The sequence below is a fragment of the Mus pahari genome, chromosome 1, assembly GCF_900095145.1.
Source record: "Mus pahari chromosome 1, PAHARI_EIJ_v1.1, whole genome shotgun sequence".
In the NCBI taxonomy this organism is placed as follows: domain Eukaryota; kingdom Metazoa; phylum Chordata; class Mammalia; order Rodentia; family Muridae; genus Mus; species Mus pahari.
In genome coordinates, this window is record NC_034590.1 from 95,386,862 (window position 1) to 95,403,199 (window position 16,338).

Consider the following 16,338-nt stretch of genomic DNA (forward strand, 5'->3'; position numbering starts at 1 on the left):
CAGAACATCTGCCTTGTTTGGCTACTATAAGCTGTCGACACACACACATACACACACACACACACACACACACACACACACACATACACACACACACTCATACATACTCATACACACACACACAAGGAAATTCGTCAAGCCTGAGTGACTACCTCAGTCAGTGCCGGTGACCCCAGAGCAAGCCACACTTCTTCACTTCTGTCTATGAGAGCCTCTACCAGGGGCCGCAGCTCCTGCACCTGCCCTTCACTCACAGAGTGCAGCAGAGTGACACAGGACCTCACACAAGCCTGCAGCTTCCACCTGGGTATCCTGAAATGTTTGATCATGGGACGCCGACCCTGGGTACCAGCCGCCAGGCATAAGAAGCTGCCCTGGCCACCATCCGATGCTAGCCAGCATTGGGCTGAGCTATCTCCAAGGTCACTTTAGTCATCTCTCAGTAATGTGAACCAGATGGTTGTGGAAGTCTCCAAGCTAGGACCAACCTGCTGAGCCTGGGTGGCCTGCAAAGCCATAGGAGATGATGTGCAGTTTCCCTTGGACCCAGCAGACGCTGAGTGGTCAAAGGGGCTGCCACTCCAGAAATGACCGTCTCCCTTTTACAGCCGACAACACTGAGGCACACAGGGGTAAGGCTCTTGGCCAGCATCTACAGCTGGCAGGGGTTAGGGTCAGCCTTGGACCCGACTTAATGTTTCACTGTCAGCCACCCTCAACTCTGCCTGCTGGGTGGCTCAAAATGCATTAAGACTGGGGTTCACCACACGCCTAACCATGGGGATCTTCAACTGTAGCACAGATGTCCTCCAGAGAATGCTCAGCAGCCTTCAATGCTCAGTGTTCCAGGGGCTCAGCCTCATGATTCCTGAAGCTGGAGGCTGGGGCTTCCTGCCTCAAACCTGGTCTCTTACACCCTGCCTGGAGTGAGCCAAGGAGGCTTAGACCAGAACTGTAACAACTGGATTCACATTCATTAAGCAAACGAGATGGCCTCCCTTGGCCTTGGCTTCCTTTGACCAAGGAATGAGACATGGTTACCTATCCCTTGGGCCCCTGTGACAGGGACGATTGTGTCGGCCATAATCAGAGCCTTGTGGTGGGCGGCTTTAACAAGTCCTGAGGAAGCTGGTACTATGTGGGAGACAGGTGGGCGAAGGAGCCAGGCCCAAGGGAAACAGGGCCAGGGTCAAAACCAGCAAACTCAGCTTGGGAGCCCAGTTGGTTACAGGGGCTGCTAAGTGTCCTGGGGTACAGAGAAAAATCCTAGTGCTGCATTAAAGCTGTGTGACCTGGGGCAAGTGTTCTACCCTTTCTGAGCCTTGGTTCCCACTAGACAACAAGAAGTCACTGTTATGTCAAATCCTGAATGGCAGCAGGCTAAGAAGTCTGTGGACTTCTTTAGCTTTAGCATGGAGCACCATGCCTGTCACTCATTTTAGCTGAGCACCAGACCACTGGGACTCAGGTCCCTTCTGCTAACAAGGCTGTATTCCCCATTCAGGTTTCTTGAGTTCCCTAAGTATTGATCCGGAGCTCTGTTGGAACTCATGGGACCTGAGCCACCACAGCTGCATCCCCGGCACCGTGGAGAATAGCTGCCCTGAGCCCCAGTGCCCTCCAATGTTATCTCCAGCATCCTCGTAGCCCTCTCCACTCCCTACCGAAGGGATGCTCTGGACCACGTGACTCGGGTACCCCCCCCACCCCCACCCCCGCGCAGGTCCTTCTCATTTCCCCAGTATTTAAATCATTGGCTCAAGGATAGTCACCTGACTCGTGCTAAGCCAATGAGAGTTTTTGCCAGCAAGGTCAGAAAAGGACCCACCCCCACCTCCCACTTCCCCATTTCCCATCTTCCTATGCTGCTCATTGGTTGTAAGGGGCTGTACCGGAAGTGGTGCTTGCCTGCCATCTTTGCCACCACTTGGAGGGAAGCTGCTCGAGACTGAAGCTATGAGAGACATCGGAAGAGGGAGAGAAAGACCGGGTCCTTGAGGAAATCACCAGATCTCCCGGATCCAGCTGTGCCTGAAGTGGACCCTGCAGGGGCTCACACAGCATGGGGTCCACCTAGATGCCACTGGACACCTTGGGACTCATCCCTGGCTCCAGGTTGGCCTACTTGTGCTGAGCCACAACTCCCAAGCCATTCCCCAGCTGCTATAACCACTCGGAAAAGAGACAGGACCTGTGTCCATCAGAGGGAAGTTCAGGACATCAGCCCATGCTGGAGAGACTTACGCCTCATGTGTGCTTGTGGAGGACACACTGGCCTTGGGGGAAGTTGCAGGGTCTCTTCGCTTAGGCTGATGGGGCAGGGGATTGTTTTTTTGTTTTTTGTTTTTTGTGTTTTTTAACAAACCAGAGTCCCAGCTGGTTGTGTATGCCCACCCTCCACCCTCACCCCTGTCCACCTCATCCTGAGTAAGCACCCTCCCTGTTCTAGGCAACATGGTTTCTGCCATCCACAAACCACAGGACCCTGACACATCCCTTTGTGTACCCAGCATAACTCAGACTCTGGTATCCGAAGGTCAAAGGCCACTTACCAGAAGGACCACCCGTAGTCCCAGGAATGAGGTCTCCAGTCTTCAGGACCGAGGCTCACGGTGACCTGGAACACCTGTGTGTACATCATGTGTGCGACCATTCCCAGGAGACCTGCGGAGCAGAGCAGGTGTCAGGATCCAGGGAAGGACTTGTCCCATCTCTAGGACACCTCCCGCCCCCGGCCACTTGCCAGCTGAACTGTTAGGATTAGGAAAGAGCACGGAAGGGACATCATTTGGAAGCAGAGGCTGGGAGCCGGTGTGGTGGACCAGAGGATCCAGACTAGCCCTTTCCAAGTTTAAGCAACAGGTATATGTTAGAAACTGGTTCTGAAAGGCGCCAAAAAGGAAACTTTGAGTCTGGGGGCCATGTTGTCTGTTTTAAAAACTATTTAACTCATCACCCTGGCTGTGGGAGCTATGTTGACTAATGAGTTTCTCCTATAAGACTTTCTTAACAATGCAGACAAGGGTTGGTTTTAGCCTGCAATCGAACATGCTGACACCTGTGTTAGAAAAACCAAGTGGCACAAGTGGCCTGGGATAATTTCCAAAGCTCACTGTTTAGGGTCATAAAATCTATTTCACAGATTTCTTTTTAACACAACCAGTGTTTTGTTTTGTTTTGTTTTGTTTTTTAAATGGGATAGTGTATGGTTTGAATCTGAGCTGTCCTCCAAGGAATGTCCCCACCAGTTCAGGTTTTGGACACTTGTTCTCACTGCAGCTGGTGGTGCTTTTGTGGAAACCATGGATGCTGTAGGACATGGGGCCCAACTGGAGGTGGTAGCCCACAGGGACGGGATCTCTGCCTCTTGGTCCACCATGATGTGAGCAGCCGCTACCAGACTCCTGCACCCATGAGTGAGCTGCACAGCCTGCCTTTGTGACCAGGGTGGAGTTGAACCATGAGCCAAAAATAAATCCTTTCCCCTTAAACCTAAGGGTTTCTGTTGGCTATTGTCACTATGGTGACACAAAGGTAACCTGTGACACAGCAAGGGCAGCTGTTTTGTGCACGTGTTTTGTGGACTGTTTAGTTCTGAGAATTCGCAGTATGTGATTAGGTAATCATCCAGTTGGAAAGCTGTGAGCTGGAGGAGTAGGGGGATGGGTTGTCTTCATCACACTTTCTCGGTGTAGTTTTGCGCTAAGCACTTGACCCCACTGAACCTCCAATCCTTCCTCATTCCAAAGATGAAGATTCTGGAAAGTGTGGAGAATCTCAAGGAACCCAAAATAAGGCAGCCTCAGTATCTGATGCCCACTAGGCACAGATCATTCCAACCACCAGGATTATTACAGAACAGCACTTCTCTTGGGGAGCAGGCTATAGACCATGTCATCTGAGGCCTCCTGTGTGGCCGGCCTCAAGCTACAGACTCAGTCTTGAGGAGGGAGACAGTCCTGAAGAGGAAGGGGGTAGATGATGAGAGGAAGACAGGAGACCAACATGTCACGGCCCTCAGGTAGCATCCAAGGAAGTTCCCTACCAAGGGTGGAGTCAGGGCAGGAACCTGCAGGCAGGAGCTGATGCAGAAGCAATGGATGAATGCAGCTTGCTGGCTTGCTCCCCATGGCTTGCTCAGCCTGCTTTCTCATAGCAGCCGGGACCACCTGCCTGGGGGTGGTGCCTCCCATAGTGTGCTTGAGCCCATCCACATCAACCATCAATCAGGAAAATAACCTACAGACTTGTCTATTGGCCAAATCAAAGAGGGAGGGGGCATTGTCTCAATTGAGGTTCCCTTTTCCCAGATGACTCCGAATTGTGTCAAATTGATAAAAACAAACTATGAAACAAAATAAAAACCTAACCAGGGCAGGCTCAGATCTCGACTCTCTTGAGTTTTGTTCTTGTTATGTAGTTTGTTTTATTTTCTTCTGTTTGTTTGTTTTGTTTTTGCCTCACTATTGCTATACAGATGAGAATAGCCTGGATTTAATCTTATCCTCCTGAGTTGTGTAGGGGTTTCTACCCCATCTTTGATCACTTAGTTCCCAAATAAAAGACACAAACCTTTATATTTATAGTAAGCCGTAAAATACTATGCTATTTTGTCTACTTCCCTGTCAATAACCCTGAGATACGACCTGCCATCTTCCATCCAGGCCGCTTCTACCCAGACTGGCCGTGTTCTCACAATCCACCTCCCCATGGTGTCTTCCTCTCTTTCTCTCCTCCTCGTGGTCTCTGCCTCAGACCCCAAGCTGGGCAACTGAAGCCTGCTTACCTCTCTTCACCCCAGCTACAGGCTGTCAGCATCTTTATTTAACCAATAAAGATTTAACCAAGTTTCATAGCATCACTTGGTGTGTGTGAAGATTTCCTTATCTATTCAAGGGCAACTACATCTTAACAGCCAGTATTTAGCATTACAATACATAGCAACAGATCAAACCTCAACACACCACATACACACATACCACATATATACTCACAGACACTCCACAAACACTACACTCTACCTCAAACACTACACACCACCTACATGTACACACACTACATATGCCACACAACACCATACATACTACATAATACACACTTATACTCACACACAGTCACACACCACACATACACCATACACACACTCCACATACACACTCACACATCACACACACTCATACCAAACACACACACTCACAAACCACACATATATCACACCACATACACTTACATATCATACACACACACACTCGAAGATCATACAAACACACACACACAAACCATACATACACCACACCATACACACTCACATATCATACAAACACATACACATATCCTCACCCACACACACACTCACACACAAACCATACACACACCACACACCATCACACCCCCTCATACTCACACACACATATCTCGCACACACACTCACACACAAACCATACATACACCATATCACACACTCACATAGACACGCAAACCATACATACACTATACCACATACATTCATACACACACACTCACATATCACACACACACAAACCATACATACGTTATACAATACACATTCATTCACACACACACACACACACACACACACACACACACACCATCTCCCTGTGGCTGGTATAAGTTCTTTATGTGCTCAGGTTACTAAACCTGAGGCTAGTCTTCTCTGCACACATCTTTCTTTTTTCAGCAGTAAGTTTTGTTTTCCAGAGGAGCTTGATTGGCAGGCACAGAGTGCTCGCATCCTCGCCATACCCTCAGTTCAGAGGTCATTTTCTTTCCTCGGGATGGGACACACTTTCCTATGGAGGAGCCATGGTGGGCACACTGCTAGTCACTAAAACTCACAGCAAGCCCCATTGACTCCTGCTTGTGCAGCACAGCTGTAGGACTGGCAACTCTGTAGTGATGCATGTCCACCATTCAGTGCCATCCAGAGAGTTCTAAGTCTCTAAAACCCTCCTGGCTCATCTGCTTCCTCCCGACGGCCCCTAAGCGGCCAGCAGCCTTACGTTTGTTTCCTGTCTCCTCTGTGGCGTTTCCACATGTGGTGGTGTTGGAATCCATACTGTGTCTTCCCTGCTGGCTTGTCACCAAGAAGTTAAGTGTAGTTAAGTGTTTCGTTCTCTCCATGTCTGCTGGTGGGTGGAGTCTCATTTGCTCTTATTTCTGAAGAGATCTCTGATTTCTGGGTGGACCACAGTTTGCTTATCCATTCATGTATAGAAGCACAAGTCAGTTGCTTCAAGGCTTTGGCCATTATGGATAAAGCTGCTTTTGCCTTACATTTCTGCAACTGACTGAGTCCTCTATGAGCCTTTTCTGGCTTTTGCTTTCTGTGTCTACTTAACACATTTCTCTTGTATTTTCCCAACACCCTCGTAGGAGTTTATTAGTCCATCTAGAGTTTAGCCTGTTGCATGGTGTGAAGGAAGGACCTGATGTCACCTCCTCAGTGATCAGCTCATTGCTTTGAACCCTAACAGAATGGCTCCTTCTTTCTCACTGGCTTTGAATGATTCTTTTATGCAGGTTGTGAATAACACAAATTCAAAAAAAATTCAAAATGCTCTAAAATCGCAAACTTCTTCAGTGCTGACAAGCGGCAAACCTGCCCCTGACTTCATGTGACAAGCTACAGTCAAAACACAGGTGTGAGCATCACATAAAACATACCTCTCAACTGTGCCTTAGGCAGAGATAAAGCAAAAATGAACTTCCTGTTTAACCTTGGGTCCCTCCCAAGATACCTCATTTGCATACACAAATACTTCAGGTCGAAAAAATACTCTAAATATTTCTGGTCCCCAGAATTTCATGTGAGGATGCTCACCCACATGCTATTCCAAGTGTTCTAACATACGTAGCTCTGGTTCCTACCTCTGCTCCTGTCTCACCTGTGCTCTGTGCCACCAATCCAGACACCCATTGTGCATGTTGTGTCAACACACACTTTAATCATTACACTGTACTGTGGGAATCATGGCCTGGAGAAAGAAGGCTTTCCCTTGTGTTCCTGCTCCGCGCTTACTTGCTCTGATATTGCTTCCCTCTCAGAAACCCCGCACCCTTGGATGAGCCTTCCTGCATCCCACCTCCTGCCTCCCTGAGCCTCTTCCATCGATTTCCCATAGGATTTAAGAGTCACCAGGACTCTCGGGAGTATGATCTCTTGGTTTGTAAAATGGGGGCCAGTAGGGTGTCTCAGTGAGTGAAAACCCTTTCTACACAGGCCTGACGACCACTGTGGAGGGAGAGCACTAACTACTGAAAGCTGTCCTCTGACCCCCAGCACACCTGCACATACACACTAATAATAAGTAAATATGCATGGGTGGTGTGAACAGTAAGAAGCCTCTGTGAACACTCAGATGGAAGGGAAACGTTAGTGAGAGCAGTTACAGAGTAGCTGCGAAGTGTCCCCCGAGGCTCTCCACACCATCATGCTCTCTGCTCAAGAGCATGGGCCAACAACCTTCCAAGACCGTGAGCTAAAATAGACCTTCCTCCCCTTAAGTTTGTGTCAGATATTTCACCACAGAGACCTCAAGGCAGCGTCGGGGGCCAGCATTGCTGATGTTAGTTAGGGGAGAGGCGGCAAGGCCGTACAGGACCTAATACAGGATCTCCCAGCTACACACCAAGGCCAGACCCAGTTGCTGGCAGAATAACTCACTTCCACAGTCCTGGCTTAGAATGGTGGTTCTCTCCTTTGGATGTCAAATGACCCATCCACCGGGGTCATGCAGATCAGATATCCTGCATATCAAGTATTTACATTCATAACAGTAGCAAAATTACGGTTATGAAGTAGCAACAAAATGATATTATGGTTGAGGTTCACCACAACATAAAAAAACTGTATCAAAGGGTCACAGCACTAGGAAGGTTGAGAACCACTGATTTAGAACAGCATTGATTCATAGATTGAATTCTACTTATCTCCAAACAGGAAGGGCCACACTTTAAGAAAGCTCAGTAAATGAAAGCTGTACATCTCTGAAAGACACAGTGGAACTCTTTGCATTTTAAAGAGTCTGCTTTGAAAACCAGGCCCGTGGCCAGGCACGCTAGGAATGCACTCCACCATTGTGCCTCAAATCCAGTCCACTATCTTTTAAAGAGCACTGCAGTTACTGCTCACGGGGTAGTGGGATGGTTAAGGGGAGGGGAGAAGAAAGGAGCCTAGGAAAGAGGCTGGGCTGGGCAAGTGACTGAAATGCAGAGTCCCACCAACGCTTATGTCATGTGTTGGAAGCGTAACCCCTACATTTGGATCTAATAGCATTTGGAGGTGTGACTTGTGAGGGTGCTTAAGGTAGATGATGATGTTGGTATAGCAGAGGAAGCTGCCTCTCTTACTCTGTCACTGTCAGACCCAACACTCTGATGCAGAGTGGATGCCAGCGTCCCGCTCCCAGGCTTCACGGATCCAGAGCCATGCACCAGATAAACGTCTCTTCCATATCAATGTCTAGCCTTGAGTATTTTGTTTCAGCAACAGAAAAAGATGAAGCTTCATGCCAATAGGATTTGTTGGTGGGTGGACGTGGGTGGAGTGGCTGTCTTAAAGTCCAGGCTGGCCTTTGGTTTGAGCGATTGGGTGGATGACAATGCATTTGTTGAGATAGAAAAGCCCAAGAGAGGAAGGGAAGATGTCTAGGTGGGTGGAATCTTTCAGGGGCCATATTTGCTTGAAATAGTTATTTCCTGTCTTTGTAGATATCGAGTGAGCAGTTAATGTACACTCTGTGGTTGGGAGCTGTCAGAACTGGAAAGGGATCATCGGCATAGAAGAAGAAACGAGGTGGCAGCCTGGGAGAGATGGCAGAAAGACTGGAAGAGGAGAGGAGATGAGGCATCTGGGGCTGAGCAGAGCCAGGAGACCAGCCGAGGAAGCTAACCTGGAGACAGGCATGGAAAGAAACCTGGGATAGCTTGGGGTCCAGGGGAAAGGGAACTCAAGAGAGTAGATATCAGAAGAAAGGTGAGCAGCGCAGTAAAGTTACCCATGGACTGGCCAACCAGAGACCACAGGCACCGTGACAGGCTCCCACTGGAGTATGGTTCTCAGAGGGCATGGATTGAGAATAATTGAATTGGAAATGATAGAGGAAGCTCCGGGCTCAGGGTGTGAGAGTAGCAGGCTGCGGGTGACTGTGCAAAAGGGTAGATAGAAGTCAAGTGGGAGATGGAGTTTCTGGTCTATCGCCTACTTAGATGATCAGGTCATAACAGTGGAGTAGGGTGAGGCATGTGCATCTGGTGAACGGAAACTCAAGGCCGATCCTAGAAACCAAACAGAAGGTGTCAAAACAGATGAGAGAGGGTTCTAGAATCCAGTAGCTAGCTGGCAACTCAGATGCTCTACCAAAAGGGTACAGGGGAACGGGAACTTGAGTAAGATTTGAGTTGAATGGTGTTATGGGCTTTCCTGGGAAGAAGTTGGTTTCTAGTTGCCCAGACAGAGGGCATTGACAGATACAAGAAATGCTTTCCACCCAAGCCTGGGTTACTTTCAGGAGTGCGGGTAACTCTTGCACCTAGACCACCGAGAAGCTCAGACAGCATGGGCAATGACCTTCTGATGCTGCAAGATGACCTCTGTTTCCCTGTCAACCTTCCACCCATCCCCACCCACTTTAACTCTTACCCCTCCTTAGGACCTGTGTAGTCAGGCCAGGCTTTATGTAAGTGGGTGTCAAGAAAGTAGCTGGGACCTCAGGAGAGGCTCTCAGGCTCCTCCTCCTCCCATGAGGAAACACGAGCAGGCCAGATCTTATAAAGGTCTTCTTCAGATAACCACAGGCTCTGACTGAGCTCCATGACAAGCTCCTAGACTCCCCACCACAGAGCAAGGGCAAGTTAAGGTCATTCACCATGAAGGAGGCTAAGCAGGCAAATAGGGCACCGGAGGCTGGAGGATCGAGGAGATGTGAAGTAGTCTTTCCAGATGTAGAAAAGTGCAGGCAAGCTGAAAGCATATGGGGTTTTCCAGCACATTCTTTAGGTTCTGTGCTCATGAGTTAAAGCCAGCCCAGATAAGCAAGCCTGGGAGATGCAGGTGGAGAGAGTGGTGGACCTGACCTCTCAGGATTTAGCACATGACATTTCCCAAATCCTGTTTCGTCCCCTTGGGGGGGAGGGGAGGGAAAGGGCCACTTCCTAGTCATCCCTGAGACCTAGCAGATCTGAACCCAGGCGATTCATTCTGAGGAGGACACACCCTCTGATCTTGAGACTGCCCCTGCACAGGGCAGTGGCAGCGACCTAGTTTCCAGGCCTTGGCTACTTTGGCCCAGCTCTCTCTGCAGGGCTGAATATCTTGCGTGATTGCTATGCTCCGTTTAATGGCACGATCGTAGAGGTAGCTGATTAATTAGCTTATAATAAGGTTTGTTATTAAAGATGTTATTAAAGTCTCGGTTATTACAGAGAACACTTGGGGAGCATTCGTGTCTAAATAAATATTCTTGCATACATTGGGAGATGATCTAGAGCTGCTAGCAATTCCAGGAACCTGAGAAGCAGGGAGAGCATTTAGGGACGCACTGGAGCTGGAAGCAGATTCAAGAGGGCAGGATGGGGCAATGGCAAGCCCTGCTGGGGAACCTGGCGAGACATGCAGCCTGTCACGGAATCTGTACTGTCTGCCTGCTAGCTGCTAGACTTTTCCTTACCTTTTCATTTTTTTTTTTTTATGGGAAATTAACTTTATTCATGGGCAGCCTCAAGTGCATTGCCAGGCAGGTCATCTTGAGATGAGAGAGCTGAGAGGCCACAGATGAAATTAAAATGTTCAAATCACGTGCTTATGGAGTAACGTAATAATGTAGCTGACGAGGGGGGGATGGGGAGCAGAGCTGGAGGAGGGAGATGGAGTGACTGGAGTGTGTAGGGACTGTGTGTGTGTGTGTGTGTGTGTGTGTGTGTGTGTTTGTGTGTGTGTGTGTGTGTTGATCTTGGTCTCCATAACCTCTCCCCTCCACCCTTCCCTGGCTGGAATACTGAGTACCAGCACCAAGCAAACATAGGGGTTCTATGGGGTACTGTTGGAGGAACACGGTAGGACTTTACCACTTTACCATCGCTGTGACTAACCTGAAACTTGCATCTGTATTTCATGGCCAAGGGACACTGACTCCCCAGTGTACAGGTGGGTTCACTCCCAGCCTCAGTTTCTCCTCTGCCACACAACCAAATTGATTTGTTAATTTTCCCCTCTGTTCTAAATGGCTCCTACAGCTCAGGGTCAGCCTGGAGAGAAGCCTGTGACCAATGTCTCCTCCTCTATGGTCTGCCCTGAGCTCAGCCCAGTCTATCCTGGCCAGCTGGGATGGAGCAGAGTGGACAGAGGGGCAGGACACTGTAGGGAACGGCTCAGTTGTCTCCTTTCACCCTTTCCTACCCTCCCTCTCCCTCTAGTGCCTCTCCGATAGCCAAGGCTGCCCTCCAACTCCTGATCCTCTGTCCATCCTCTGCCTCTAAAGTGCTAGGATCGCAGGTTGCCACGCCTGGTTTGTTTGTTAGTTTGTTTTTTAAATGATGCTTCATAAGGAAAACCCACATGGCAGCTTCCCTCCCTTTACCCCCAACTCCTTGGCTTTTTTTTTTTTTTTTGACACAGACACTCACTCTGTAGCCCAGAATGGACTCAGCTACAGGCATGACCCACCCCAATGAGCAGTATGCATCTTGCCATTCCTCTACACTCCAAGTAATTATGCTCAGAGTCCTTGGGGCTGGAAGCACCAGGCCTTCTCTCTGAGAAGGGGGCATGGACTAGGGGTGGATGTATGGGCTTGCCTCAAAATAGGATGGGGACTTCTGTGTCAAGGCAGTCAAAACAGGAGGTCCAGGGTTGTAGAGTGAGAAGCCCCTACAGTGGGTACCATCCAGGCTGAGGGTCTTAAAGAAGCAGGGGAGAGACTAGGCTGCAGCTTCCAGGCAAAGTGGAGCTAAGATGGGGTTTGGGTAGGGCATGCCAGGGGTGAGAGATGCTGGAGGGGAAAATAGGACCCTTCATGGAAAGTTCAAAGCCATTGGGGGTTTGGACTTGATTCTGAGATCTGTGAAGAAAGCATGGGGAAACCACGTTCCTGCTGCAAGACATACTTGGCTTATTTGTTTGGGCAGTGGTGGAACCCAGAGCTTCATGCATGGCCCCACCACTGAGCTGCACCCCAAATCTAGATGTGCTTCTTAGAAGTCCTCTCTGACTGCCTAGTAGGGAAGGGATTAGAAGAAAGAGCAGGCTGGAAGCCAGCAGGGAGGGCTGCTGTCCTTTCTGGGGAGGTGGTCAGTCCCTTTGGGAACTGAGAAGCAGGAGGTGGACCAGACTGCCCTGGCAAGACTCAGAGGTGGGGTGCAGCAACAGGGAGGGTCAGAGCAACCAGAAGTAAATGAGGAGCAGCTGGCCAGAGCGAGTAGCCTTCCCTGTTAGAGCCCTGGGAGCCGGGGTGGTTCAGCAGGGTTGTAGAAAAGGCTGCTCTGCACAAATCTGAGATACCCAGATGCCATCCCCATAGGGACCAATGTCTGGGGCTGAGGGGCATAGGGCCAGGGAGACGGCCCTGCAGACCATCCCCATGCCTGTGCAGGCAGTGTTTAAAGCCGCCCAGACCTATTTTTAAAGAATGAGCTATTTTTAGCCACTCTGTGGAGAACCCGCAGCCTCTCTTGGTAGCATATTTCAGAGTTGAGAAAGTTCCTTCTTACATATAACCTAAATCTTTCCAGCTCCAATTTGAGCTAATTTCTCGTTCTGCCCTCTGAGGCTGAGGGCTCGAGCTGGCTGGCATCTTCTCCAGAGTGTGGCAATTAGTGGGACGCCCTCCACCCAGCCCGCTCAGCAGAGACTGTTGGCTCTCTCTGCCCTTCTCCACAGGTCTAATCTCAGACCACTTGAGTCATTAGCACTGCTCTTGTGTGGATCCTGCCTTTTAAAGTGAAGTGGCCCAAATCGGAGGTGGCATTTAACAGGGACCTTCCAATGTCACGCAGTGGGTTTCCTGGGCTCCCAACAGCCTGTGCACTCCACCGACCCCATCCAGCCTGAGGCTGTGGAGGAGCTCAGGCCATGTGGGTGAGGTCCACAGGGGTCCTGGGGGTCTTGGTGACTCAGGGTAAATATGTAGGGGGTGATTTTTAATATTAACAAATATGTCTCTCATCCAATATCTCCTGGTAGCCCATGCCCTCCTCACGGGGCAGCTAGATATAAAACATTCATGGCCTCTGGGCTCAGCTGCAGGAGAGGCAGAAAACAAGAGGCAAATTGTGGCTTTGGGGATTTCAAAAGCCTGCACGGAGGAAACAGGACAGGCAGAATACATAATCAAACAGCTTTCTCCTCCACCAGGTAAAAGGAGGTGGAGGGATTGAGGCGTGGGGGGAGGAAACAGAAGGAAAGGGGAAGGGAGAGAAGAGAAACTAAGACAAGGGGGGAGGAAGAAGATGAATGAGAGGAGGAGAAAGAGGAGAGAGAGGAGGATGAGGCTACGGAAAAGGGCGAGGAGCAAGGAGAAGAGGAACACAGAGAGGAGGAGGTGGAGCAAGGAGGCAGTGGGGGAGGGGAAGAGAAGACAGGGAGGCAGGAGAGGAGGAGGTGTGGGGAGGGGGTGTCAGAGAGCAGGGGAGACAAGGATGGGGGCCAAGAGAGTGTAGAGTTGGTAGAGACAGGGTTTCTGAAAGGCCTGGCCTCCCTTCAGATACCTCCATTCCACCCCTCCCACAGTCAGCCCCTCAGACACACAGGACCTCCCGGATCCTGTCTATTCTTGCATGTCTATCCCAGGAACTCACTGGCCAAAGCCAAGGACACTAGGTGCCTCCAGGGGAAACGACCTCTGGTCCTTGTCTCAAGACCCATGACCTCAGAATCATCTCCCAGGGGCTCTCAGATAGTGTGCAGGTCTAACAGCATCTCCAGTCCATAGGCTGGAGTCAATACAGAGAACAGGGAGACACCGGGGCTCAGTGGATGGTTCTGCCTGGTCTCAGTGCCCCGGGGTTCTCTGCCTGCCCTGTGGGACTAAAAGATCTGGGGTCTGGAGGATCCAAAGAATTACTACAGGAGTTGGGACTTTTGAGAGCAGGAAGAGGGTACCATGAACAGTCACCTCCATGCCAGGGGAGAGTGGGGAACTGGCAGTACTGGCAGTGGGGTCTTGCCTACAAGGACAAATCCCCCTCTGCTGAGAGGGTGCCCCTGGCTCAGTGGTTAAGAGCGCAGGCTGCTCTTACAGAGGAGCAGCATCCCAGCACCCACTTGGTGACTCACAACCACCTTAATTCTGGTCCCAGGGGATCACATGCCTTCTCTGGCCTTTCTAAGCATCAGACACACACGCGCTGCCCAGGTATACATTCAAGAAAAACACTCATACACACAGAATAATATACAATTAAAATAAAAAGAAACATTTTTAAAAGATCCATCAAGGGCCTAGGATTTAGAGCAGGGACCTGGTGTCCTGGGTTCTTTTTCTGGGCCAGGAAATCATCTCCAGGTGTTTCTGCAGAGCCTGGAGGCAGAGGCCCTAAGCTGGTCAGTATTGTCCCAGGCATACACATCTGCTTGGCGCCAGCTGCTTATGGGCTGGGATCTATTAAACCTCAGCACTACACATTGAGTGATGTTGGCTGTGGGTCTGCCCTGAGTATTGCAGACTGTTTTGTAACACCCTAGGCTCTCCCCATTAGATGCAGTGGTGTTAACAGAAGCACACCACCCAAAGGCACATGGGTATGATGTACATACACATACTGCCGGCATAACAGTCCATGTCTACAGACATTGCCGAATGTCCTGGAGGGGGGAGTCCCCCATCATCACGCACAACACCAGTTTTCAGTGGCAATGCTTGGTGTTGTCTTCCTCCCTCCATTGGCAGGGGCACTGGCTGTTTACCAGGGAGATCTGGGGTTGCCTTTCTGAGAAAATGTCAGCTGCATTGAAGTTGAGTCACTTAGACAAAGATGCTAAGTCAGTGGACAAAGATGCTAATGCTGTGGCAGTGGTGACAGTTGTTGGGCGAAGTGTCTGGGGAAGGGAGATGAGGGGCACTCCAGAAGCAAGGGCTGCAGCAGCCCTCTAGAACATTAAGCCATGTTCTAGAAGTGTGACCTGTGGGTGACAAGCCTGAGAATCCCGAGGCAGAGCACCCAGAGGGCAAAGGTTCAAAGCCAGCATCCCTCAGCATCGTTAGGGACAGTGTGTGTGTGTCCCTCAGCATTGCTAGGGACGATGGTTTGTGTATGTGTGTGTGTGTGTGTGTGTGTGTGTCCCTCAGCATCATTAGGGATGATGGGGTGTGTGTGTGTGTGTGTGTGTGTGTGTGTGTGTGTGTGTGGCCAGAGGAAGGGGCTGGCTTGACTTTGTTGATCGTGGCAACTGAATGTGAACACTTGAACCAGATGTGGTGACTCACTCACATCTGCAGTCCCAGCATTTGGACACCAGAGGCAGGGGACTCTTGAGTTTGAGACCAGCCTGGGCTTGGGCTACATAACAACCTACATGACCAGCCTGGACTAAACAGCAAGCAAGTCTCCAAAACAAAAGCAAAGCCAGAGAATGCCGGCTGCCAGAAATACCTCCTGGGAGGCACAGGGGCCTCTGGAGCTGTGTGGGACCCTGCCCAGGCTCCCTTCGGGGCTCTCATCTCTTTCTCTGTCACCCTGGCCTGGCCTGTCCCTCTCTTATCTGCTTCTCTGAATGTCCTTTTGATTCTCTCTCGGATATTTTCCTCTCTGTCTCCCTCAGTATTCTCCCACCTCCCAGGCCTCCCAGCTCATCTGCCCACAAGATAAACAAGCCAAAGACTGTTCGCATTTGCAGCTCCGCACTGGATTCTCTCCCCTTCTCCCACTTTGCCCACAGGAGTGCTGCACGTACAAGGACACACCCACAACAGGTTGAAGATGAACACGACGACAATGTCTTCACCCCTGCCCATTGCAGCCTCGCTGCCAGCCCTTCCATCCCTCTGTCCCTGGCATCAGTTGAACAGCATGCCCTGCTCTGGACTTCCGATCAGGAAACTGCTTGCACACAGGGAAAACGAGGGGGCAGGCTACTGTCTTGCAGCGCCCCACAGAGAGGCTGCAATAATAGCCTCAATTCTTAAACACAGTTTGCAAAACACTCTAGCCATCCCGCACAGTCCTTGTCTTAGCCCAGGCAAACTGAGATGGCCACAGGCTATTGGACAGATAAAACTAAAGCTCAGAGAGACAACCACCCTACCCAGGCAGCACAGCACAGCAGGAACTGTGTATTTGAGCACAGGCTTGATCAACCCTGAGTCCAGATGTCTGGCCATTCCA

The 16,338-nt window shown here is 50.2% G+C and overlaps 1 protein-coding gene across 4 annotated transcripts in view; it reads right to left on the reverse strand.

Annotated features, from left to right (window-relative positions):
* Gsg1l (GSG1 like) overlaps positions 1-16,338 on the reverse strand; it is a 197,369-nt gene that overhangs the window by 36,021 nt on the left and 145,010 nt on the right. For all 4 annotated transcript variants that reach the window (XM_029532867.1, XM_021209511.1, XM_021209532.2 and 1 more), the window contains one exon: positions 2,553-2,664. In XM_029532867.1, coding sequence (XP_029388727.1) covers positions 2,553-2,664 — 112 coding nt within the window. The remainder of the gene's footprint in view (positions 1-2,552; positions 2,665-16,338) is intronic.